Source organism: Siphateles boraxobius, unplaced genomic scaffold, assembly GCF_051911475.1.
Source record: "Siphateles boraxobius isolate OS27281-9 unplaced genomic scaffold, OSU_SipBor_1 68, whole genome shotgun sequence".
NCBI classification, from domain to species: domain Eukaryota; kingdom Metazoa; phylum Chordata; class Actinopteri; order Cypriniformes; family Leuciscidae; genus Siphateles; species Siphateles boraxobius.
Window position 1 is genome coordinate 11,468,266 of NW_027509195.1, and position 25,720 is coordinate 11,493,985.

Here is a 25,720-nt window from a genome sequence, read left to right on the forward strand (position 1 = left end):
ATTAATACTTTTATTTAAAGGTTAGTTCACCCAAAGAATTTAATTCTGTCATTAATTGCTCACCCTCATGTCGTTCCAAACCCGTAAGACTTTCGTTCATCTTCAGAACACAAATAAGATCTTTTCAATAGTATCTGAGCGATTTTTTTCCCCCTCCATTGACACCTGCGCAACTACCATTTTGACACATCAAAAGAATCATGAAAAGATCGTAAAACGAATCCATATCAATTGAGCGGTTTAGACCAAATTTTCTGAAGAGACTCGATTGCTTTATATGATGAACAAAGTTGTAGTTGCATGGCTGTCAATGGACGGACAGAAAGCTCTTAGATTTCATCAAAAAGATCTTCATTTGTGTTCCGAAGATGAACGAAAGTCTTACAGGTTTTGGAACGACATATGGGTGAGTAATTAATGACAGAATTAAAATTTTTGGGTGAACTATGCAAGGATAAAGTAAATTGATAAAGTAAATTGATCACAAGTGACAGTATTAATAAGTAACCGAAGTTTTCTATTTCAAATGCTGTTTATGAAAACAATTATTCATCAAAGAAAAAAAAGGATCATAGTTTACTCAAAAAATTTGAAGCAGCACAACTGTTTTTAACATTGATAATGATAAGAATTTTTCTTGACTGCCAAATCAGCATATTAGAAGGATTTCTGAAGGATCATGTGACACTGAAGACTGGAGTAATGATCTTGAAAATTCAGCTTTGCCATCACAAAAATACATTTTAATTTTAAAATATATTAAATTAGTAAACAGTTCATTAAAATTTTAATTGTTTTTACTGTATTTGTGACAAAATAAGAGACTTAAACATTTTTAAAAATGTACCAAACTGAAGCTTTTGATCGGCCGTCATCCGACATTTGCATAATCCGCCCATTCCGTGCCAGTGAACACAAACAGTTTTCCTGAAATGCTAGTAAATAATCACCGGCAAGCTAGTGCACTCGCATTTAACATGCGAGGGGGTGTATATTTTAGTTCTGCAATGAAACACAATTTTGTTCTGTTTTATGTGTATACTGTCTGGCTTCTGTTCTTATTACTGTTTGCATTGCATTATTTTGTTGTGTTGTCATCCATTCATTCTTTCTTTATGATTTACATTCAGGTAGTGTTGACGCGTATTTTCACTGTGCTTCATTTTTGTTCTGCATGCTGCTTGCACCTCTGCTTCTACTTCTGCTGGCCACGCCCACAGCAAGGGGCGGAGTCTCTCCAGGGAGGGGGAGGAGTTACAGGAGGAACAGGAGGAGGGAGGGTTAGAGGAGGACAGAGCGAGAAAGAGAGGAGGGGGGAGGGCAGGAAAGCTGAGGAGACAGACAAGTAGTGTAGACAGAGAGGAAGCAGAGCGGGAGGAGTCTGAAGAGGGCGTGGCTCAGAGGACGGTCTCAGAGGCGGACCTCAGGTAAACACTAGTCGCCATGGCAGCCAACTGTTTCTTATACCAATGGTTTTCAATCCTGGTCCTGGGGACCAATGCTGCATTCACGTCATGCCGTAATTTACGTAATTTCGGAATTATGTGTTTCAGTGGGGCTGGTAAAACTATCAACTCCTACGAGCACGATTACTAGTTGACATCTCATAATTATGGGAATCACGATATGGCGTGAACGCACCTCACACATTTTTGTATGCCTCCCTTATTTAACACACCTGATTCAGATCATCTGCTCATTTGGTGAGAGCTCCTTAACTGAGGCTGTGTTCGAAATCACCCTTATCCCTCATTCACTATCCCTACATTAGTCCACTAATATAGTCCGCTTGAAGGAGTGAATAAAAACAAGTGAGTGAATTCGGACACTGAGTGCGGCCGGAAAGACTGCCACTTTTGCGTAATTTGTGCTTGCTCTTTAATAATCGTTTGAAACTTAGCAAACTGGCAGCTCCAGTAGTAATTAAAAGATTTATCTTGAACTCTGCCATGGAAACCATGTATAGACCTTAATTGAACAATATAATAATCAATTAAAAAGGTATACCTCTATGATATTACGCTGTAGCCATATTAGTTTGGAAAACGGATGGATGGATGATTCAGCTGTGGACGCCATCTTTTGGCGCATTATGCATTATGGGTATTGTCTAGCCATTGAGCGTACATCGGTTGTACACTCATTATTGTGGTGCATTGTGGGATTGGATGATTGCACTCGATAACGTCCACTATGGTTTCGGACACCAGTACAAATCGCTGTCCCCTCAAATAGTGCCCTATTTAAGGATATAGGGGGGCAATTTCGGACACACCCTGAGTATCTCAGATAAGGGAGACATATAAAATGTCCAGAGAAGTGGGTACCCAAGACCAGCAGTGAAAACCAGTCTTACTGTATATGGTAGCTACAAGATATTGCATACACAAATATTTCTTGTATATTCTATTCATGCCTAAACTTTAAGATGAGAACCATTCTTTGCATAGTTGAGTGCAGAGTTGGGAATAGGGAATTGCAGAGATCTAGAGTTGGAAATTGTGTAATCGAGTCAAGGACACCAACTTAATTTTAGCACAACCTATATAATAATGTACTGTATTCCAGATATAGCTTGTTTGTTATCTTTACAATAACATAGGAAACTTAATCTAAACCTGCCAACTCCAGTTCAGTGAAATGAGTGTATAGATACAGTAGATGGCAAGCCATGGTGAATCGCTCATGATAAATGAATCCAGCCCTATTTCAGTCTTGTGCTAGTGCCTAGTGCTGCCTTCCTTATGTTTATGTATGTCTGTATGTCATTTTAATGTGCTGCTGTTTGTGTGTGGGGCGACTTCAACACTTACGAGGGCTTTATTTGTTTATTCAGAACATGTCATGAAATGTGAAAGTCTTTATTTCAGTGTCCCCATACCTTCAAATACCCCTTTTACCCAAGTAAAGGCCTCCATTCAGATTCAGCTTCATACTCAATTGGCACAGAACCCTGTTAGCAGTCACTCAACAGTTGCATATATTGATGAATCTCATAAATCTTTCATTAAAATATGTTCAGGTCAAATTTCATCTCCCAAAATCAAAAGAAATTAATAAAAAAAAATATCATATAATTTGGACCATAACATTTTTAGGAATTTATATCTTATTTTCACGACAATTGAGCAGTCCCTGATTAAATTATAGGCTTTTAAAGTGCTTTTTTTGGATATTACCTTTCATGTACTGTGTTGTATAGCTGTTTGTAAATGTAAAAGGTCTGTAAAGTTCTAAAGATCGAAGTGCCTGATAAATGGAGTTATTGATATGGTAATTGATGTTTGGTTTCCAACACACTTTGTAAGCTGTAGACCAATCACAACAGACTGGGTCATCTGACCAATCAGAGCAGAGTAGACCAATCACAACCAAATGGGCCACTGTAACCTTTAAAACACGGGGCACTTTTTAGAGTTTTGTTTTGTATTTGACATTGATTTTATTCAGATGAATATTATTTGACATAAATGGACAAAAACTGTTTTGAGTAGTTTTTTTTTTTTTTTTTTTTTTTACATGTACAGTAATCAAGAAAATGTATAATGATAATATAATGTCATACAAAAACAGGTTTTACAATTTTGGTTTCATGGTGAAATATGACCCAGACATGTTCTTGAATGGTTTCGTGAGATTCACCCATGTATGTACATAGGTCCATCAGTCCGGCTCCTTCTCTTCCTGTTTTGCAGCTCTCTTAGGCCATTGTTGTGATATTTCTGAGCTCCTGCTCATCTCACAGTGTTGACACTGCACTTGTCATCTCAGCTTCTGAGCGATGCATTAGACATTAGACTCTGATCGGGTTTGTAATGAGGGAGATAGGAACACGATTTTCTTTGTTAATAAGTGACTGGAAGCGCACACAGACCTTTGCAGCATATCGTTGATCATAATGCGTTAAATGAACATACAGTAAGAATGGATGGACACGGATTGTTTATAAGGAACAGTGATTTAGCTGAAAAGGCGAAAAAGTGTTTGCCTTTTAATGTCATGCGTTCTTCAGGTGATCTTTCTGTGTTTACTGAGGCGTGTTGAATCAGCCAATTCATGCTTTGAAAAACAGGAAGTGATGTCAGTGGCAATTACATTGACGATGGTGGAAAGCCACAGGCATTGTCTGCCTTATTAGGTGACTTGTGTAACATGTAAGATGCATGTGTTCTGGTTGCAGTTTTCTGTGCGTTAGTTACGCAATCTCATGACTAATATACACATTTGAAACTAAAAGGTGGAAAAAATAAGGAAAACAAAGCCATAAAGAGGTTACTTAGCGATACACAACAAGTCACTGAGGTTTCTGAGTGGACACCAAAGCATGTGTTCACAGACAGCACAGACAGTCATGAGTTGTTTCAACTCTTTTTCCTTTCCAGTGGTTTATGTGGTATTGTCCTCTAGTCAGACTATTTCAAAGCAGAGATGTCAGTATCAAATGCAGAAGTCCCTAAGTGCAAAAATCATTTTCTGAATCAGTAGCCTCGTCTTGTTTTTAAGTAAAAATATATTATATCTGCTTATATACGGTATATTATATAAGCAGATACCTTTAAATCAGATAAAATGCCTGAGAATGAAAAATCATAAAATTGTCAGCATAACATTTTCTTATGATTTATGATTAAAACGAGAAAAAAATATATTTGGCAATGGGGTAAAAAAAAGTTCTCATTAGCTTTGTTTAATAAAAATGTAATTTTGTTAATAGTAATGAAAAGTAATAAAGAAAAAAAGTATTATTAAATTAAAATTCAGTAACACTAGTTAATATTAGTTAATGTATTAACTAACATGAACTAACAATGACCAAAACATTTGTTACAGTATTTATTAATCTTTGTTAATGTTAGGTGATAAAAATACAGCTGTTTATTGTTTGTTTGTGTTAGTTCACAGTGCATTAACTAATGTTAACAAATACAACCTATGATTTTAATAATGTATTAGTAAATGTTGAAATTAATATTAACTAATATTAATAAATGCTGAAGAAGTATTGTTCATTCTTAGTTTGTTAACTTAGGTAGTAAACTAATGTTATACCAATACACCTTATTGTAAAGTGTTACCTAAACATCTAATTAATGGAGGTTGATCACAAATATTTTTATTTTATTATAAGTATGATTTAAGATAGTATTATGGCAGAATTAAATACAGACATGATAAGTGAATATATTTTGTTTTCTTTCCATATCTTTGAGCAACATAAATAAACCAGCAGTCCACAGCAATATGACACTAAAAAAAGATTTTTAGACGTGGCATTGCTTCTTTCAGCTGTGCTCCATCTTAGCTGTTTTCAAATGCAAGATTGCATTCTGTTTTAGACACTGTACTCATTCTGTGCTGCCTGTTTTGGAAGTTTTGAGTTGATGACGCGAGATGCCTTTAGTAGCTGTGTTCATTAGGTGGTGCTTCAAGCTGGAATTGTTGGTAGTAAAATCCCTTATTATAAGACATTTGCTCAGAAGGCATGATTAAATGTGTTTTTATATATACTTAACTCAATTACGGCCAGATTTTCTAAACAGGTCAAATTCCCCCAAAAAACGCTGATGGGAGTGGAAAGTTCTGCATGCGATTTACTGACGACAGTATACAATATACTGGTATATCAATATAGTATATCAATATACTGGTACTGAAATACCAGTATATTGACGAGTACAAATGGCCCGGTTACGTATGATAACCCTCGTTCCCTGAAGGAGGGAACGGAAACGTACGTCGTGACCGACGAATAGGAATCTCGCTAGAGAGGCCAATCTACTTCGAGTGAAACTAAACGAGCCAATGCACATTGGCGTGCAATCATTTGCATCAACTCTTCACCCACATAGCGCGGGTATATAATGAGCAGCAGTTGCGAATGCTCTTCAGTTTTTTGCTGAGAAGCCGAGCCGATGAGCTTGGCTGCCCCGGCGGGCTGCAGCAGATGTGGCGACGGGACGTACGTCTCCGTACCCTCCTTCAGGGAACGAGGGTTACCATACGTAACCGTGACGTTCCCTATCTGTCAGCCACTCTCGGCGTACGTATTGACCGGCGATTAGGAACCCCTACTAAAGCGTCACAGCTGCTGACTCCATCCAGCGCCAAAAGTGGCAAAATTGCACGCTAATGTGTATTGGCTCGTTTAGTTTCACTCGAAGTGGATTGGCATAGCGAGATTCCTATTCGTCAGTCACGACGTATTTATAGAGTGAACGACTGATAGGGAACCTTAGTAAATCATCTTGCATGATTCATTTAAATACTCTCCTCCCATAAATTTTGCGTCTGAAAGGGAAACTACAAATGCATATGCAATAAGGTCAGCTGCAAAAATATCCCTGTCCATGCCTTTACAGTGATAATATTTCAGTGCCTGTCTTTTGTAAATCCAAGTAGTTTTTTAACACCAAAAGAGGGTTTGTGCTAATGCAAGCTGTTAGCTGTCTTTAAACGTATTTAATGAATGTATGGTAATAGTAATATTAACATCTCACTGCTATTAAACAGCGTCATTAATGTGAAACTGAAGCAGCTATGATAATGTTGTAGAAAATATCAATCTAAGAAAGCCCAGCATGGGAAAAGATAAATGCTGTACTCTTTACTACACTTTCTGAATTTGCCCTTTTTGATCAGGACTGGATGTTGATGATGGAAGGCCATTAAATTTCATTAGCATCGCCTAGAGCAGTTTAGCGCTACGTCAGATTTAATTTAAAGGTCACTTCTCCCAGGAGTAGAGTGGAGAACGTAATAGCTCTAACATTTGAGTTTCTCTCTCTCTCTCTCTCTCTCTCTCTCTCTCTCTATATATATATATATATATATATATTGAGTTTAATAGAGTCTGGCGTTAGCATGGCTGAGCTAATGTCAATAAATGCACAGCACATACAAATAATGAGTAAAATAGTCAATTTTCAATCAATTTCAACCATTTTTATTGGTACTTTAATAAAAGAACCCTTGTTTTTTCCATCAATGAGCTTGTAACGCATTCTGGGATTGCTTTCTCTGTGAAGGTAATACATGGATACATGTGATGCTGTCTTAGAATTTGGCCAAAAATATGTATCCTTAATTCCATAATCGTACTGCCAAGCTTTTGAAACAGCCTTTGTGTCAAGAATGCACCCATGAGGCCTTAAAATACTGCCTATGTAGGCAGCTTACTACTGAACTTAGTGCCTTGCATTTTAGTGGCATTCACTAGGCTTTTTATGTTGATCAACTAAAAGTTCACAAGTTCGCTGACAGATCAGATCTTGACACATTCTAGATTTCTGCTAACCAGTTTTGCATTTAACTTTTAAGTGTGATAGTTTAGAGCAATAGTTAATGCCTTTTTTTTACATTATATCTTGTTTCTTAAAGCATAAAAAGGAGTTTTTTCCCCCTCTAACTGTAAGATGAAGAATGATGAAATCTGTCAATGCCTTCCATCCATCACTTTTCCACCATGTCAGTTTCTAAAAATAACTACAGTATGCTAATAAAATAAGGGTATTTGGGCGTATTTCATTTTATTCAAGCCATCAGAGCCCTTGAGTATTGCTCATGAAAAGAATATGTATTAATAGTGGCGATTGTTGAATTTCAGATGTCATGGGAAGAAGGAGGCTTAACCAGCGAACATTTAAAGACTAAATAAATAAATAAGCTTTCGCTCCTCCGTGAGAGATACGAGACCGGTGTGAGTTTTTCAGCCATATTAATTTAGACAATTAACAGAAACGCCAAAAACCCAATGCGCTGTTTCCATAGAAACATATTTTCTGCACCACCTCCTCTATATATATTTCCAAGGGCAGTGATGATGAGCACATTCCTTTGTATTTTTGTCATCGTATCTTTTGCGTCCCTCGAAGTATGTCATTATTCATTCACGCTTCTGACATTGTGTAAGTTCCATCTAACGTTGAAATATTGATTGAAGTATCTTGTGAATTTGAAGTCATCATGTTCTTCAATCGTAGAGTTACTGCATAGCTGTTATAGCCAGGCAATGCAATGCCATGAATCTTAAAGACATGTGCATTCCTTCATGAGGCTGTTTTATGCTCATTCCGGTTTCAGTTCTTCAGCGGCCCAAATTTGAGGCGTAGAATGGTTCTAAATCGAGAAAATTGATTTAAGCCCATGCGTGCACTCAAAAAAAAATAGTGTGCGGATTTTGTTTGGTCAAAAGGAACATCGTGGCCTAGATGAAAATGCACTTAGTAAAATTTGCATGAAAAAGGAACAGTCTGTTCAGCTGTGGATGAGCAAAAACATCCCTGGAGAGATTCCTCGACGCTCCAAGAACATTTGCCAGAGGGATGTCTTATCTGCCAAGACCTCCTGATAGACCATCAGGAGGAGCTTTGGATGGAGACTTTGGCCTTTGGTAGAGAAAAGCTTTGGCAGTATCTGCTATGTCCTTTTTTGACCATCATATAATCCTAGTGTATGCCAGTGGCACAAGGTCTCGCTAAAAGTGATGCTCAGGTGACCCTCTAAGTAAAAGTAGATGTTCAGGCTGCAGTTGGGAAACTATGGCTCTGGTCCACCAACTGAGCTGCCTTGCTGCCCTATTGTTAGGCCTTATTTTATAAGTATTTTTAAAATATTTTTATTAATTAACTAACCCTTTTGCAGTGCATGTAAGGCCAACATTTTTAGATCATTATACTAGAGATTCAGTTTTTTAGGGGGCAATATTTAGTAAATACTAATTATTTTAAAAGAACGAGATAATTCTTTCTTTCTGGTCATTCAGCGTTCCCATTTGTGATGACGGCACTGACAGCAGGTTAGCTCAATGGTGCACATCCATTCACATATACACACTGTCACATCTATATGAATTGTCATACTTCATAATATCACCCCAGGTATTGCTTTGGATCGACAGCCTGTTTCAGAAGGCCTCCTTTATAATCGCAGACCAGATTAAAACACACCAAAGTGCCTGCAGCCGTCAAGGCGTTAGTAATCCTCCAGTAAACACCCGTGCAGTTTGTCAGAATGCTCAATGATCCATTACAGATAGTGTGGCTTCTCTTTACACTGCCACAGACCATGTCCCTCTGGTTACTGTGGCTTCAAGTTTGAAGTGTTTGAAAATATTTTGCATATGAGGGAAATCGACTATTGTACAATTGCTGGGGTAGATTATCAACAACATTCATCATACTTTTAGATTTGAGATATTATAGGTTTTGGAAATTATATATATATATTTTTTTTTTCCTGTTTGTAGTCAAACTGTGTGCTTAAACTGATTTTTACTTAAACTCTTAAACACTGGTCTTGTGTGTTTGTCAGATAGCTCTGCGGGTTGAATCTCTCTCACAGTGACAGCACTACCACACACATTTTACACACACCTCAATAAAGTTAATCATCAAAACAGTTATGCCACTTTTGTGTGCAATAGTTCAGATAAAAAAACTTCACTCATCACCTGCAGTCCAGTTTAACTGATATCTCTTCTGTATAATGCAGTGCTTTGCATATAATATAATATAATATAATATAACATAATATTATATAATAATGAAATTAATAAAATTTAAAAAATGTATTAATAATGAATGCATATTAATATTACTATTATTTTTTCATATTCATTATAATACGTTTTAAATTTTACAATATTCTGAGTTATTTAAGACTCAAAATATTTTTTGAGATGATTATTATTGTTGATTGTAATAATAGTTTTATATTTTAGCATGTTTGAGTTATGTTCGAATGCTCAAATATTTTTTTATGTTCAAGACTCAAATTATTATTATTATGGAGTTTGGAGGAGTGATTTGTTTTTCATGCCATTTTAATTTAATCTTTTTATGGAAAATGCACTGTACTTTAGACCAGTTTGGATGAGTGAAGTCATTTTTTTTATGCCATCATTTTATATTTCATGACATTTACAAAGAAAAGGGCTTCAGGCCCTGTGTTTTAAACTGGTCTTCTTCTAGAAACTCTCTATATGATTAATAAAGGTTGCTTTCTGAAGCAAGCTGTTGGGAGCAAGACTGATCATTAAAGAAGACTTGACATTTTTTATCTGGAAGGATGTTCACCTTTGAGAAGACACAGTTATAAGGCCCATTCACACCAAGGACAATAACTACATTAGCATCCACACCAGCGGACGACATCGTTCTGTCACTTTAAATGCTCGAGCTCATTACAGCAGGATGGATTCTGATTGGTTGTCTATGTTTTTATTGTTCATCAGCTGGATAAAATTGTTCTGAAAGTAATTCTAACAATATTGTATCTCTGTGCCGTTATCATTATAGCTTTGGTGTGGACTCTGCTATTCTTTAATTCTGAGAACAATTTTTAGAACTATATCTCTATTGTTATCTTTATAGTTATCATCCTTGGTGTGAATGGGCCTTTGGGAGACTTTGAATTTCTTAGATTTTGGTGTTTTTGACTTGTGGTCTGGTTTTCAAACTACAGATTAGACCTTCTTTATCCATATAAGCATGTAGTATATATAACCACATAATGTTCTTCTTATTGTCTTTGTGAATTTGTTTGCAAAGATAATTCCCTGACTGTCTGTCAATCAGGTGGTGAGACATAATCCAGAGAGATAGATGTGTCTCTGTCATACAGCAGTATGAAGGATTTATATATTGATGTCCGGCATTAATCTCCACCTGGGTTTTGTGTCTGTCAGAGCGGCTCTATGACCCTTTCTCATTACATTGATGAGAGAGAGATAATGGCCATCTGAACCCCTGCGGCAGTCTGACACATCTTTCTGTGAGATCTCACGTGCTGCACTGCTGGAGGAAACTGTCTGCATGATAAATAGTGTCTGCCAGCATCCCGTCCAATCAATCAGTCAATGGAACAGTATCTCTTTAGGGCTGTGATTACCTCTGAAACTGTGGTGTTGGGCTGTGATTTCCCTCAGACACTCATATCTCTACAATAGGGCCAGAAACATTTCATTCAGTTGTTATTGCTGTGCAATGACAGTAGTTAACACCAAACCGAAAACAAAATATGATTGAGCTATAGTTTGCCATCACACCCCTTGTGGCAGCATTGAGAATGCGTACGTGCATTGTACTATTAATCGACTCTAATTTTAGAGAACTTTTTTGGGGGGTGGTTCACATAGAATATTTCCTTGCTTCAATCTGTACAGTTTCTTATTGTTTTTCTGTGTAAACACCAGTGTTGTTATTGTTCACCAAATCTACACTGTAAACCCTAACGCTCAAAATAATTAATTCATTTAAGTAGGACTGTTATGTGGATGAAGGATGAACCCAATCGCAGACAACAAATGATACACACAGGATAAAACAAAACCCATGATGGGGCAAAACAAGACAGAATAGACAATACTAGACTAATACTCAGACAGTAAACTAACAGCTAAGACAGGATCAAACACTTCTTTTCTTGACAAGGCTTTCAACAGGTTACTCACGGTTAGATACAACATCAAACAATGAACCGGCACAAGACAGCAAACACAAGGGGATTAAATAGGGAAGACTAATGACGAGGACAGGTGAAACTGACTAGACAATAATGACAAGACGAGGGTAACAAGGGGGTGGAGTTACATAACGAGACAACACAAGCACATGGCCCAAACAAAAGTCCATGTGCTTGTACACAAAACATGGGTCTGTCATGATCCAGCATCAAGACTAGGGGAAATCAAGGACAAGAAAGCCGGATCATGACAAGGACAAACTTAAATTAAACTAATTAGTTCAGTCAAATGAACTTTTATGAGTATTTAGCGCTTTATTTTTCTTTCAAGTTCACAGAAATTATATATTTTAAGTTAACTGAACTTTCATTGTTTTGAGTTATATGAAATTATTTCTTTTAATTTAGACAAACTTAAGTTTAACTGAAACTGGGCTAGGATTTTTTGTTTCACAGCATGCTCTGCCCATGGCACTCGAAAAGGAAAGTGAATGTTAAAATTAACTGTAATATAATTTTTTGTGCAAGATTAATGTTAATGTTAAATGTTAATGTTAATTTGAAATAAAATAAAATATAGATATTCAATGAAAAACTTTCACAACTTAAATTTAAACTCTATTTCTCAAAGTTTGCTATCTTCTGTGTTTATTTTAAGTAAAAACTTTGTCTTAGATGTTTAATTAAATGAGAGTTCTCTATTGTAGAGAGTATAATGATTGTCTATTGATACTGGCAGTGTTTTCCACTCTTTCTCATGCGATATATCAGTCCTACATTTTTCAGGATCCAAGATTAGCAGATGACAGACAGCTTGATGTGACATGGCTGTATTTGAGCAAAGCTTTATGGGCTGCATTTCGAAAAGGCTAATTGCAGTAATTGAAGAACATGTTGTCAGAGCTCATTGATTTCCATTGCATGTTTCTGTGGCCCTAATTCCATTGATGAAGAAGAAGAGCAGACCTCTCTATGGCCGCACGTGTATCATTTAAGCACATTTGTAATCATTAAGATTTCATTAGGTTCCTTTGTCCAGGAAGTCATTTGTCTCTTTGCTTCGCGGTCCATTCACAGCGGCGCGAGACGCTAATTTGATCTTTTTACACGTGTCCTCTTTTTTCTTTTCTTTTTTCATGGAGAAAGAAAAATAGACCAGCCTGTGTGGAATATAGAGCAGCATGCATTTAACTGCTGAATGTGAGCTGCTAGACAGCATTTTAAGGCGTTAAAAGCGTGCTCCGAAGCAGTCCCATGATGCATTACCACAAGCTCAAGTTCATTCAAGATGGTGGAGGAAGCAGTTCTAGATATATTTTATTCATCATGGAAAATGTACAAAATTAGTTTCATCAGATTGTTCAGTTTGAGTTTGTCATGCTTATTATTCCATTGTACTGCTTCCCGAGTTCTGCTTTTTTAGATTAGCAACATGCTAACATCAGACTCTTGTGTAGCACTCATGTTAACCATTGTATAATTCATAGCTGTTCTTTAATTGAAACATTCAATGTAGTAATCTATAAATCACTCTTTTCAGTTTATTGTTATTTTATTTGTCATCATACTTGGTTAGGGTTAGGAGTGAGTAGCGTAACCTTCTGAAAGTCCATTTACATTAGAAGTAACACTGCAGATACGTTCTCTTAAAACAGTACAGTGTTGATTCTCATGCCAGTTTATCTTGTTTTAGAGATTTTTAGATATTTGAACTAGAAAACAATAAAAAAAATACTCATGAGAATAGAACTTTTGCAGTTTTTGTGCACAATATTGCAAAAGTAGTATGAATAGTATGTAGACCACCATGGTGAACATCAAGTACATTCCAATCAACCAATCAGATATGAGGGACAAGTTTACAGTTTATGTCAAGTTTAGGTTTACAACCAGGGTTAGGTGCTTCTACATCAGTGTTATTCACCTATCATTTCCCTTTGATTTAAGTTAGAGCTATTAGGACTATGTTTTCAGACAGGACATTGCTCCAGGATCAGCAACATATGTTGGAATATATGGAACATGTCTGTTCTTGCAAAATAACGGTAACCAAGGTGCAACCTGATCTAGAACTTTCAACTAATATTTTCTTGTGTATGAGTTGTCAGTTCTTGTGATAGTTCACCCTGAAATGAAAATTAAGTCATCATTGGTGTTATTCTAATGCTGTATGCCCTTCTTTCTTTTATGAACCACAAAAGGAGTTTTTTTTTTAATTGTCCCGCTCGCACTTGTCCATATAATGGCAGTGAAGTATCAAAGAATGTTCACTCCGTTTTGCCCCTTTGGTCGATCGGATCACAAGTGGACGATGTTAAATACAGGTGTAAACGGGGTCGAAACCGTTTAAATCTTGTCCACTTCCGACCACTTCCAGAGGTAGTCGAAAACGCATTTGACCGGATTGCTTTCATAGTGTAAACACTCATGTGGTCGAATGTGTTCGAACAGCCACAAAAGACGCCTACCCTCCACCTACTGACTTAATGTGTAAACATTAATGGAAGCGCGCGAGCCAGACGGGATTTAAACTTTGTCGGCTGAAGACCCAAGTTTGGTTTGAAGACGAAAAACATACCAAGCACAATTTTTTCTCACCATTCCTGATTTCTAACACACACTCACAGTGTTCGGCTGGTCTTGCGGCTGTCAGAGCAGAAACGAAAGCTGCTGCTCTCCATATGTTTTTCTGTTGTCTCCGTACACTTTATATGTAATTTGTGCGAGCTTTTTTTGTCCATTACATCGAAAAATCTGGAAAAAAAAAACATACATTTATCCTCCCCTTGAAGAAATCAGGACAGAAGTGGTTGAAAGTGGACAAAAGAGACGCAATAAAACACCAGGTGTAAACTGGAATATGTCTCCTTCATCTACTTGCGATCTGATTGACCAAAATGCATCTTAATACCACTTGTAAACGGCCTAAGTGAAAAAAAGTACACGTGTACTTTTTGAGATTTCTAGGCATTGTATTATATGTCGTGTTTTTGTTAATCTTGATTTCACACAACCCCCCCGAACACTTGGAAGATACGACACGTGTCGCATGGGATCATTCTCTGATACTTTGCATCTTTTTTAAAAAGCTTGATGCTGGTCGCTATTCACTGCCATTATATGGACGTGTGCGAGGACATTTAAAAAAAAAAAAAAAAAACGTATTTTGTGGTCCGTAAAAGAAAGAAGGGCATACGGCATTAGACCAACACCAGGGTGAGTAAATGATGGCTTTAATTTCCTTTTAGGGTGAACTATCCCTTTATGGTCTATGGTTTATCCCTTTTTTTACCTTGGAAGTCTCTTTTTACAATACATTAACTGCAGTACATTTTGCTTCAATGTGAGAGAACTAGCGACAGTTGTTTACCATTGTAGATAGACATGCTGTAGTAGTTGAAGATGCTGTTCATCACTTAATTTATACTTGTTTTACTACTAAAACTTAACGCCCAGAACATATCCCAAAAGTTTACCGTGAAGCACCTTGAACTGATTGAAGGCCTAAACCCTTTAACCTTTAACCTTATTCTGACCTGAATCTCCGCTCCCCATCTCCCTCCACTTACCTAACTCTCTACTTTCTCTTCTCCATCGTCCATCCATCCATCCATTCATCCTCTACTCTTCCCCTCTGCTGCTCCTTCTTCTTTCTTCACGTCTGTCCTCCATGGGCCGCCACTGACAGTGAATTTACATCCAAAATGAAAAACAGGCAAATGGGAACGGCGGCCGGGGGCAACATGACCAAGAGCACCAGCATCGGCGGTGACATGTGCAGTCTGGAGAAGACCGACGGCAGCCAGTCAGACACGGCCGTGAGCCTGGTGGGAACCGATGTCAAGAAACGGCGCTCCAGCATCGGTGCCAAGATGGCGGCAGTCGTGGGGTTGAGTCGAAAGAGCCGCAGCGCCTCACAGCTCAGCCAGACAGGTAGGAGACCAATCAAGTCTGTCCTCATGTTTGTCTCTAACTCAGCGTCCTTTATTTTCCTTTTGTTGTCTGTATGTTTTTCTCAACCCCTTACAGAGAGTACTTTTTTTAGCATCAGCTCTAACAACCTAACAATTTTTGTTTTAACAGCCCGTTTCTCAAAGTGTAAATTGGGTCAGTGCAGGACCGAGGACCACCGAATAATTGAGATCCTCTGTTTTACACCTCTCTCTCTTTCTTTCTGTTGCTGTTTCTCTGAAGTGACAAAAGTTCTCCAACTGTTTGCAGCTTTTTATTTCAGCTGAGTGTGTGATTAATGAATATCAAACTGCTTGAAGTTTGAATCGTTCTGTGCTGTTGCATTATGGTTGTTTTATTTGGCATATACACAAAAGTAACATGGTATTACCTGGTATTACTTGTGGTAATTTCAGTAGCACTTTATTTAACAGTCCTGTTCCGCGTGCACATTCTATGTACTTATTATAGTAATTGCAATAACTGGGTAATAACTAGGTACTAACCCTGAATCTATCCCTGAACCTAACCTTAACCCATGTAGTTACCTTATATTACCAGTACTTTCTTAGGTAGGTAAACGTTGGTGCATGTTCTGTAAAATGAAGTGCAACACTAATTTCATGTTTTTGGACATTTATCATTTTAATGCCATGGTTTTATTAGACTGCTTGCATATGATAATCATCTAGTACCATGGTATATATCAAAATACTATGACATTACTATAGTACATGTCCAAAATGATGGTATTTTAACATTATATCATAGTAATACCATGTCTTTTTGTTGATGTACTTAAAGTTTGAAAATGTTTGTGTTGTGGTTGAAGGTTGTTTGATTATGATTGTTTTATTTAAAATGGCAGGTTGCTGGTGCATTTGTTACATTTGGTAAAACAATATCAAATTGTCTATGTTGCTCATAAATATTTCATTTCAGTTAGCGCTCTTGATGATTTTATATTCCCAGGTACTGCAGTCTGAAGCGTATCACACTGCTGATGTTACACATATTCCCCACTCTTCTGCCTCAAACCAATACTTAGTATTAGTACTCTGGTAGTACGATGGTACAGTGATGGCATCAGATGCAAATACCATGGTACTTTGATATATACCATGGTACTGAATTTTATGTATGTGGTCCCTAGTGAAAAAGAAATGTATAATATAATACAAAAATAATTATTTTGTGCTAAGTATACTTCTAATGCATTTACATACTTATGTACTTAATATAAATACCCTGCAATTGTAATGTTGGTGTGCTAAATTGATATACTTAAAGTCTGTTAAATTGGAACAACTAATTTTGTACTAAATGCACTTTAATTTGTACAGAAGTAGAGCTGAAGTACAACTAAAGAGACCCTAGTGAAAAAAAAGTATGCTAAGTATACTTGCAGCCAGACTAATTGTCAGTATACTTCAAGTATATTAATGATCAGTTAACTTGAAGTGTGCTATTTTGGATAAAAAATGTTTGTACTAAGTGTATTTTAGTTATAATTAAATTATACTAAAGCATAACTTTAAGTGCATTTTGTGTACTTTTTGATGCTAAATTGAGACAATTTCAAGTATACTTAGTACACTTTAAGTACATGCGTATTTTCATGCTTGATTAGTGATATTAAAGCGTACTTTTTTGTATTACAACTACATTACAAATTAATTAAGAGTGTCTTCCAAACAAACAAGAAATATACCATAAATATATTATTTTTGAGTAAAAATATACTTTCTTCCCCAAAGCTGAATGCACTTGTCAGGGTCATTACAATAAATAACATGTAACTTCAATACCACACAGATACACATAATGAACTCAAACTGTGTTTATTAAATCCTCACATGGTTTTAGCATTGAAAAACAGAACAAAATGCACCATGTTTTCAAAAAAAAAAGAATGCTGAAAGAAAACAAAATTGAAACATTGTGGAAAAGCAAGCAAACTTAAATTTTTCTTGCTAAATTGCTCATTGTTTCACTTGCGCCTGACGGCCGCTCGCACTTCCGACGGAGTTGTGTGTGGAAACTCCACAAGAACAGTGTCTGTTAACAAAGTAAAATAGGGAAGGTCAGTGGGCATGTTCATACAACTTTTACTTTCCACTACATCAGACAGTAAACAATGTATTACACCCAAAATACTTAATAAAAGTACATCGTGAATAGCAGTGAGGAAATGTATCAGAGTAGGCCTATGTTGTGTGTTGCTGCCGATGGAGCGAATGAGAGTGTGTTGCGTAAGGAACGACGAGTTTTTGTGTGTTGCGGATGGAGCGAACGAGTGCGTGTTCTTTGTAGGCCTAGGCTATATATATTAATGAGAAGGATGGGCCTGCTCATTCTGCATAATCTGGTCGCAAGACGGTTCGCATGGCGAGAGGGTAACACGAATGTAAAGAGAAGCATTCAGTTTGTTTCGTTGTTTCAAATTTTAAAAAGAGGATAACACGGTGTAGGCAACACCGATTTTTGTCGTTGTTCCCTGTACTGACAGCGCTCCAAATTTACAAAAAAATGTCAATGTTAAAATTGACCGGAGTTCTCCTTTAAGTTAGAAATCAGTGTCAGCATCATGTACAGCGGTTAACATCAATATTCCACGTTTAAGTCATATTAGCAAATACGTAGCAGACCTACCAAGGAAAAAAACTAATCAGTGAGCTATTTATTTATGCAAACAGCAAATAAAAACGTACCAGTAACTTCTGAGGGAAGATCTTCAACTCTTCGAGTCTGCTTCGACTTCGACTTGAAAAGCTTGGCTCTGATTGGTCAAATTGAATGTAGCTTAACTGAAAAGGATGTGTTGTTACACTTTGTCAAAAATACAAATGACACCGACAGGTAACGTTAATAATGTAATACAGATCTTACCTAGAATCACAATATAATGAGTTTCCAAATGTCACACGCCCTGCAAACTTGAAGAAGACCAAACCATTTAAGACTTTCGTTCATCTTCGAAAGAAAAACGGACATATTTTAATTAAACCTGAGAGATTTACATCGCATCGTTAATCGCAAAAAACATCACCTAATCCATATGAATCGCGTGGTTCCCTCCTAGTCCTCTAAAGAGACACGATCGCACTATATATTTGTAACAGGTTAAATTCAGACTTCTAAATCTAATCACATTCAAGTAATGTATACACACGCACGCACAGCAAATCAGATAAACTCTGAGTGAGGTGCGAGCGAGCTCATTATCATAAGAACCAATCACAACCATTCAACGACTCTGGAACCAAACAGGGGTGCGTTTCCCAAAGCCAACTATGGTCGCAAGTTCCGTCGTTACCAATAGAGTTCAATGGAAATTGCGATCATAGTTGGCCAACGATGCTTTTGGGAAACGCACCCCAGGACTAGTCATGTGTGTTATGCTATTGTTTGAATTTAAACAAGTACAAACTTTTTTAAAACTCTTTGCAAATGTATGATGCATTTCAAATAATATTATGTTGAAATCCTTGTGGGAATTTCAGTAGTACACAACGTATCATGTAATGGACAACAGCCTTTTAAGTAGACTTTTACAAGTAGCCTACAAACAAATAAAAGTGAACAACATTAATTTTAGGTATGCTTATTGCAATGCTTAATAATAGTTGACAAATGTTTCTAATACATTATTAAGTAATATAAGGTAATTTTTTTCTCCAAAATATTAAAATGATAAATGCATAAATAATTAAAATATATTGCAGTAGTGCTAAGTGTTTATAAAGTACATATATTTTAAACACACTAAAAGCTTAATAATTTTGCTTACACAAAGTACTCGTAAAATGTATTTTAAGTAAGGGCAACATAAGCATGTTTTCTTTCAATACACTAAAACTTCACTAAAAGTATGCTTGTTTTTAACATATTTCATAAAAGTATAGTTAAGCATATATTTATTACCAATGTACTTCTAGTGCACTTGTAAGGAATATATTAAAAGTATGCTTGTGGTTAACATATTTCTTAAAAGTGTAACTAAGCAGATATTTATTACCAATGTACTTATAGTGCACTTTTTAGAAATATGTTAAAAGTATGCTTGTTTTAAATATATTTTTTGAAAATATACTAAAGTACAATTATTTTAAAGTGTGTTAAAAATTGTTTTGTGAAAATAGGTAAAAGTATGATGCTAATATACTTTTAATATATTTAAAGATAGTATGTTTTTTGTTATCATATTTGCAATGTACTATTGAAAAAGGAATATATTTCAAATACAACGAAGTATACTTCTTTTTCACTAGGGTGATATTATACAGAGATCATAAAATCCTTACTAATAATGATATTAAAGCACATTTTAGGCTTAATATTATAATATTAAGTATCCAAATAAAGTTTAATTATAATTTTATATCAGTAAGTCTTAAGTAATATGACAATAAACATTTGAATGGATTTTAAGTATACCTAGTATGAAATAAAAGTATTTTAAATAGATTTTTATTTTACTAGTGGTTCTCCAAGCTACTTCCAAGAATAAGGCACTACTAATTAAATGAATAAATTTATTCTGAAAGGATGCATTAAATTGATCAGAAGTCACAGCAAAGACTTATATTGTTATAAGAGATTTCTGTTTCAAATAAATGTTGTTCTTTTGAACTTTCTATACATCAAAAAACCTTGGAAAAATGAATCACAGTTTCCACAAAAATGTGAAGCAACATTGAATCGATGTCAAAATTTTGTCCAGTGAAAATGTTGAGTGGCTAGTAACTTTGGAAAGCCACTAGCCACAGTAGCTTGGGAGCAAAGAAGTTAATGTCAAGCCCTGTATATGATGATAATTCAGCAATGTGGTATATATCAAAGTCCTGTACTATTGGCATCTGACAGCCTCATTTTACCATGGTATCATCACAAGACTTTTTAAGGGAATGCATTATTAATTCCCTTAAAAAATAAAAATAAAACAGCAGTTCTTTTACAGATTTATGATTTCTCTTTACAGCACTCTATAAACTGCTGTTATGATTCACATAATCTCTGCAAAGACTTTGTTTTCTGCCATAATCTGTCTGTCCAGAGTTTGCTGTTTGCTGTAATTGAGGAGTGTGAGTGTATCCTCCAGCGTTGGCACATTTATCTAATCTATTTGTGTCAGTGAGCGGCTGATAGAAACACTTTTAAAAATGCCACTGTGTTTATCCTGAGGTCAGTGTATTTCTTTTCCGTCCGCAGCTCATTGGCTGGCACTGGCTGGCTCAAGTCTGAATGGTGGCGTGCAGGTAAATCACATGCCCAAAGAAATGAACATAGCTCGTGCTCAGCCTGCACATGGCAGGTGGTCGGCAGTGTGTTTTTAATAAGTTGGGCTGGTTGCCAGGGGCCGTAGCACTCTGTCATGTCTCATGGGGTGTGTTGTGTCTTCTGCTTGTCTGTGATGCGTTTTAGCTTCCTTCCACTAACAAAATTTCTGCTTGCAAAAAAGATCGAGGACACAAACACTGTGGTCTGAAATTTGGCAATATATTTAGTTTTTGTTCCTGCATGATATTTTTCATTGCTTATTCTAAACCTAAAATTGGAAAAATAAAATAAATGATTGTTTATACCGTTAGAGCTATTATCAAGATATGGTACAGTATGCTATGTTCATTTGTCATATATCATGTTTACATCCAAATTGTGAATTAAATTTATAAAGGAAATCTGAATATCGCAAAAACAATTTGTAGCTAAAGCAGTGCTTCAGTCCATTATTTCCAAGAGAACAAAATTGTTATTTACAGGAAAATTGGCACAAAATAGAAATGGGTGTTGTTTCCACTGGGAACATGGCTGTGGGTTTTATATTAAATTAAATGTATTTATTTTTTACTAGTCATCGTTGACAGATGTAGTATTTATTACTATTTTGAATTAGCTTTTATTTTTATATTTTTTTATTTAATTTTAGATTTAGTCATTTTGTTATGTGCACTTGTATTTTTTTTATATATATATATTTCTGTTTAGCATGAACATTTATTTCAGTTTTAGTTTTCGTAATTTTAGTACTTTAATTTCAAGTTATTTTAAGTTAGTTGCCGAGGCAACATTTCTATTTTTCATTTGTTTTTGAGTTTTGAGTTGTATTTCAGCTTTATTTCAGTTAAAGAAAAAAAATTAGTCTTAGTTTCAAACGTTAAAGGTTTATTCTAATTTAGTTAACAATAGTAATAAGATGCTTTGCGGTGATATTGTTCTAATATTTTGTTCTTTGAGCAAATGATTCAGTCACATGACTGGAGTCAAAGTCACATGACATTTTTGATTCTTATCTTCTCAATTAGGGGCTGTTTACGCGACATTTTCAACTATAAACGGAAAACTTTTTATGCGTTTGGCCGTTTATTCCCTAGTGGAAAAAAAACTATACCAAAATGTATTTAAAATTCATTTATTTCATACTAAGTATACTACACATCCATTAACATATTTACTGACATATCGCTTTAGCAGGGCTTTAAGGGGGGATAAAGCGGAACGTAAAGCGGCCGCTAGGGGGGGCCCATGCAGTCCAGCAATAATTATGTTCATTCTAAATATAAACAGGGAACCATATTTTATTTTGAACCAAAAAAGCACCATTCATTTTTGAAAAGTGAGAAAAAAATGCATTTTATTTAATGCTGCTTGAGTAAAATGTAGCCTGTGTCATAATGAAACACCCCTCTCCTGAAAATGGTCTAAGAAGGCTATTTTTTTTTTTACGTAACGTAACGTCAAAAACGCCAGTGCTTCGCGCCAGTTTGCGGTCAGCAGCAAAGTGACATGAACAAAATAATTATTAGCTATTGTAGTAGCCTACATTTAGTTGGTATGCCAGGTATGTAGTACTCGAGTACATTTCTAAAAAAAAAAAAAAAACTTTCACTTCATTACGTTGGGTGACATTCCTCTCGTTACTTTATTTTAATGCAATACGTGTTAAATGCGTAGTTTATTCCAAGCGCGCTGTATCTTTTTTTCTGGGCATGAGCGATGCTCAATTCACAAATGAATCACTCTTTTGAGTCGATTCTGTTCAAAGACTTCATCAAACAAGTTTGCAGATCTGTCTAAATCGGTTCGCGAATCAGTTTGAATGATCTGTTCAGTTCCTCACGCACCGAATCGTCTGAAGCGCTTTCAATTCACATTTGACTCGAAGTTGTCTAACAGGAAGATTTAAGAACATCACAATCGTTGGATGAATCGGCCGTGGACTACAGTACAGTCAAGTGAGAGCAAATCTTCAAATGCATCATATTGTTTGCCAGCGTCAGCGATGAAGATCTTTATTAGTTGAACATCTTCTTATGCTGTCTGTGAATGAATGATTCCACAGGACGATACAATCGATTTCATTTCATTCAGGTAATACATTTTACAACCAAACAGATTATTACGTCACGATAGCACTACTACAAAGTATGACATCACATGTTTTTTGGAGATATTAAATGTATTAATTAGTGTACTCATAAATCTTAATTGTTCTTACCTTGAAATGTGTAAGTACAAAATACAATTTGCCAGTTCTGCTTACTTAAACTTTTGAATTTCATAACTTGAGGCAATCGATTGGTAAAACACCTTTTTTCGAAGGCTTGATTGTGTTTGTGGGGTGCACTGTAACGTGTTCATGCTTCATTTGTAACTTTACAGATGTTGTTTATGCTCAAACAGCAACATTACACACTAACTAAAGTTAGAAAAGTGAAATCATATTCAACCACCCCTTTAAATGTTTTGAGTTTTGCCAACGTATTCGGGTTTACAGTGCAGATCGTTTTTTAACCTTGGTGTGTGTGTGTGTGTGTGTGCAGGGGTGTAGTACCAAATTTTGGGCCCTGGGTACAAACCATCTAGCTGGGCCCCCCGCCACGTACTTTAGATTTGTGCGCGGCGACTTCTCCAACGGGGGGCAGACGAGAGAGATACGGAGACGGACTTTTGATTTGAGCGCGGCGACTTCTCCAACGGGGAACCACGTTCCCCCCGCTACCACGCCCCTGCGTCTGTGTGTGTGTGTGTGTGTGTGTGTGTGTGTGTGCGTCTGTGTGTGCGTCTGTGTGTGTGCGTGTGTGTGTGTGTGTGTGTGTGTGTGTGTGTGTGTGTGTGTGTGTGTACCAATGTAGCCCCCATCACTGAGTAAGTCTCTCTCAGTTAAATGTATGTTAATGAGAGAGAGAGAGAGAGAGAGAGAGAGAGAGAGAGAGAGAGAGCACAGGCATGATATGAGTAGCCTAGCAAATTTGGGGAGGGCCCATTCACTGGACCTTTTCAGGGGCCCAGTCATTTCTGTGGGCGGGCCTGCGCTTTAGACTTACTGATAAATATTATATTTAAACTTAATTTGGAGTACTTCTTTATTGCACAATTCATATTTCTTAGTATTAAGCCTAAAAGCACTATTAGTAAGGATAGTGGGATCACTGTATAATATCAGTCTTTAAATGCAAGATATTTAAAGTGTACCTAAAGTATTTTGCACTTTAGCACAATCAAATATACATATTTAAGAATATCTTTAGTTGGACCTCAGCACTATTTCTAGATAAATAAAGTGAATTAAGTACAAAATTAGTTGTTCCAATTTAGCAGACTTTAAGTATATCAATTTAGTGTACTAAAAGTACAATTGCAGAGTATTTATATTAAATACATACATATGTAAATGTCTTTGTAGTTTACTTAGCATAAAATAAATATATTTCAAATACATTTAGGTATATTTATTTTCCACTAGGTTTTACACGACAGCGGCATTTTGAGGACCTTAAAACTTAAATTTTTGTAAACCGGTTTCAGGAAGTTTTTTTTGTGAAAGTTTTTGAAAACAATATCGTTATCGTCTACGTATAAACAACAAACATGCAAATTTGTTAATACGGTGATATAATGTGCATGCGTATTACGTGTTCTGTCTATTGGCGTGCAGTGTTTCCTTACAAAGTTACATCGCCAACTACTGGCCTGGCATGAATAATACAGCGGTTTATTTGTTTTCGCCGATCCGTGTGAGCGGGGATCGTTTTGAAATAGACATATTTTCTTCCTTTTTGGGGAAAATTTTGAAAAAAACTCGACACTGAGAATTGGAACCAATGCTCAATAGAGCAGCACGGTTTCACCTGGAACAGGAAATCTGGTCTGGCTCCAAACAGTAACACCAGCTCATGAGATGTGAATCATAGAGCCTATCAATTTTTCAGGCAGAGCTTTTAGCTGGCGTGCACGTGCAGGCCTGTGAAATCCCTGGCCTGTTTCTCAAAGCCCAGTCCGACCCTCTCTGGCTGCTTCCTGCTCCACTTTGTTGTGCTTAATTCAGAAAGCCTGGAAGCCTTGTAGAGAGGGCATGGAGCACAGACACACATTTCTAAAAGAGGTTATTCTAGGCCTTTACTGTGTGAAAAGATGTGTGTTTGAAATGTGCATATATATACACTAGTCTGCAGATGATCTCTTGAGACTCGTCCTCTATGTCTAGTTCACTTCTTTTTCACTATGAAGAATTGATTTTATGGTGCATGCAGATTTAGACACGCTGTAAAAAATGCATTTGTGCATTTTTATCTGGAGTTATATGGAGTGAATGAATGAATGGATAGGTGAATGGATAGGTATATGGATGGGTGGATAGATGGATGGATGGATGGATAGATGGATGGATGGATGGGTAATTGGATGGATGGATTGATGGGTGGATGGATGGATGGATGATTGGATGGATTGATGGACGGATGGATGGATGGATGGATGGATGGATGGATGGATGGATGGATGGATTGATTGATGGGTGGATGGTTTGATGGATGGATGGATGGATGGATGGATGGATGATTGGATGAATGGATGGATGGATTGGATGGGTGGATGGATGATTGGATGGATGGATGGATGGATTGATGGGTGGGTGGATGGATGGATGATTGGATGGATGGATGGATTGATGGGTGGATGGATGGTGGATTGGATGATTGGATGGATGGATGGATGGATGGATTGATGGGTGGATGGATGGATGGATGGATGGATGGATGGATGATTGGGTGGATGGATGATTGGATGGATGGATGGATTGATGGGTGGGTGGGTGGATGGATGGATGGATGATTGGATGGATGGATTGTTGGATGGATAGATGGTGGATTGGATGATTGGATGGAAGGATGGTGGATTGGATGGATGGATGGATGGATGATTGGATGGATGGGTGGATTGATGGGTGGGTGGATGGATGGATGGATGATTGGATGGATGGATTGATGGATGGATGGATGGATGGATGGATGGATGGGGGATTGGATGG

General features: G+C 36.6%; 1 protein-coding gene across 27 annotated transcripts in view; it reads left to right on the forward strand.

The window, feature by feature from the left end:
* The window catches only part of rims2a (regulating synaptic membrane exocytosis 2a), a 217,818-nt gene that overhangs the window by 161,666 nt on the left and 30,432 nt on the right, over positions 1-25,720 (forward strand). For 19 of the 27 annotated variants that reach the window (XM_077214756.1, XM_077214753.1, XM_077214752.1 and 16 more), the window contains one exon: positions 15,176-15,393. In XM_077214756.1, the coding sequence (XP_077070871.1) occupies positions 15,176-15,393 (218 nt within the window). Of the gene's footprint in view, positions 1-1,226; positions 1,428-15,148; positions 15,394-25,720 lie in introns of those variants that run through there. The other 8 variants (XM_077214769.1, XM_077214746.1, XM_077214765.1 and 5 more) reach the window with 2 other exon arrangements.